We start from the raw sequence: 1,991 nt of genomic DNA, 5'->3' as shown, positions 1-1,991 counted from the left end.
ATCTATATATCTATATAACTATATATATTTATACAGAATACACACATATACATACATACATACAAACATACATACATACATGCATACATACACATACATACATATATGTATATATAAATATATTAGACACATGACTTAAACACACAATACATCCAGATTGCTAAACAAAGCCATTAAGCCACACATACCACTTCATAGCCGCAGCCGCAACTTGTAGGACGATAGTGTTGATCAGAATGATCATATCATCCGGCGCTTCTGTGTAGTTACCAAGCACTTCGAATGCCATGTACGATATCATCAGTAAGGGTCCCGACTACGTTCATAGGTGTGGTAAAACGAAGGATTTATGATATCATCAGTACGGGTCTAGACTATGTTCATAGGTGTGGTAAAACGAATGATGCTTGATATCATCAGCAGGGGTCTAGACTACGTTCATAGATGTGGCAAAACGAAGGATGAGCCGTTAATCACAAGGTAGGGCACACTTTCGGTATATGAAGTTATCTTAGGAACTTACTGAGCAAACTAGTGAGCATCACATATACCGATGAATATATCAATATCTCAGGACGTGTATGGTCAGTTTAAGCACTTACGTACGGTATTTGGAACAGAAGAGTGTATATACACATACATATTAATATATTACTATCTCAGGACATGTATGGTCAGTTTAAGCACTCACGTACGGTATTTGGAACAGAAGAGTGTATATACACATACATATTAATATATCACTGCCTCAGGACGTATATGGTCAGTTTAAGCACTTGCGTATGATATTTGGAACAGAGGAGTGTATATAAACATACATATTAATACATCACTATCTCGGGACGTGTATGGTCAGTTTAAGCACTCACGTACGGTATTTGGAACAGAGGAGTGTATATACACATACATATTAATATATCACTATCTCAGGACATATATGGTCAGTTTAAGCACTTGCGTATGGTATTTGGAACAGAGGAGTGTATATAGGCATACATATAAATACACCACAATCCCAGAACCTACATGATCATTTGCATATGAACAGCTTCATCACTTACGAATGGCATTTGGAACAGATGAGTATAAACACACATATACATATTATTACATCACTATCTCAGGACCTACATGAATATTTGCATATGAACAGCTTCATCACTTACGAATGGCATTTGGAACAGATGAGTGTCCAGAAGTATAGAAAGGCAGAGCGCGACAGCCACGAATACCAGCCAGCCCCACCACGTCATCGCCTGCAGTGGAACATAATTGGTATAAACAATCGGGATTAGAAGCGAAAAAAAGGTATCTGCATGTGAAAATAATTGGTGTAAACAATCGGGATTAAAATGAAAAAAAGACATCTGCGTAGGAAAGTAATTGTAGAAACAATTCAGGATCGAAGTAATAAAAGCCAAAGTACGACTGGAAGCAAATCAAATGAGAAAACCCTACACTCTAAAAAACACCTAATAAGGGCAACAGAACAACAGGATAATCAATAGACAAGGCACAGACATCGATTAGGTATCAGAAAATAGAGCATCATGTCACATGATATGAATGAAGAGATAAATTGTCTCACATACAGACACATGCATGCACCAGACAGATCAATGTCCAGAGCTTATGTCCATTTGCTGGAGATAGAGTTTGGACTAGGTATGAAATCATAGACACAATTAGGAAGCTCACATACTTCACTAGCCCAATATATATATATATATATATATATATATATATATATACATAAACTTAAACATATATATAGATATAATACATATACATATAGATATAGATATAGATATATATATATATATATATTTACACACACATATATAAATATACATATATTTATATACATACATACATACATACATAAATATGTACATACATATATACATACATACATATATGATTTATATATATATATATATATATATGATTTATATATATATACGCACACACGCACACACACACACACACAC

General features: G+C 34.4%; 1 protein-coding gene across 1 annotated transcript in view; it reads right to left on the bottom strand.

Annotated features, from left to right (window-relative positions):
• The window catches only part of SARC_01122 (hypothetical protein), a 6,501-nt gene extending 5,243 nt beyond the window's left edge, over nt 1–1,258 (bottom strand). Inside the window, exons 1-2 of the mRNA XM_014305170.1 lie at nt 1,167–1,258; nt 189–316 (exon numbers count right to left, since the gene is read on the bottom strand). Of these exons, the coding sequence (XP_014160645.1) occupies nt 189–316; nt 1,167–1,253 (215 nt within the window). The 5' untranslated portion in view covers nt 1,254–1,258. The remainder of the gene's footprint in view (nt 1–188; nt 317–1,166) is intronic.
• Between the last annotated feature and the right edge of the window lie 733 nt (nt 1,259–1,991).

This window comes from Sphaeroforma arctica (assembly GCF_001186125.1).
Source record: "Sphaeroforma arctica JP610 unplaced genomic scaffold supercont1.42, whole genome shotgun sequence".
Lineage (NCBI taxonomy): Eukaryota > Ichthyosporea > Ichthyophonida > Sphaeroforma > Sphaeroforma arctica.
This window is presented reverse-complemented; position numbering and strand designations above follow the sequence as displayed.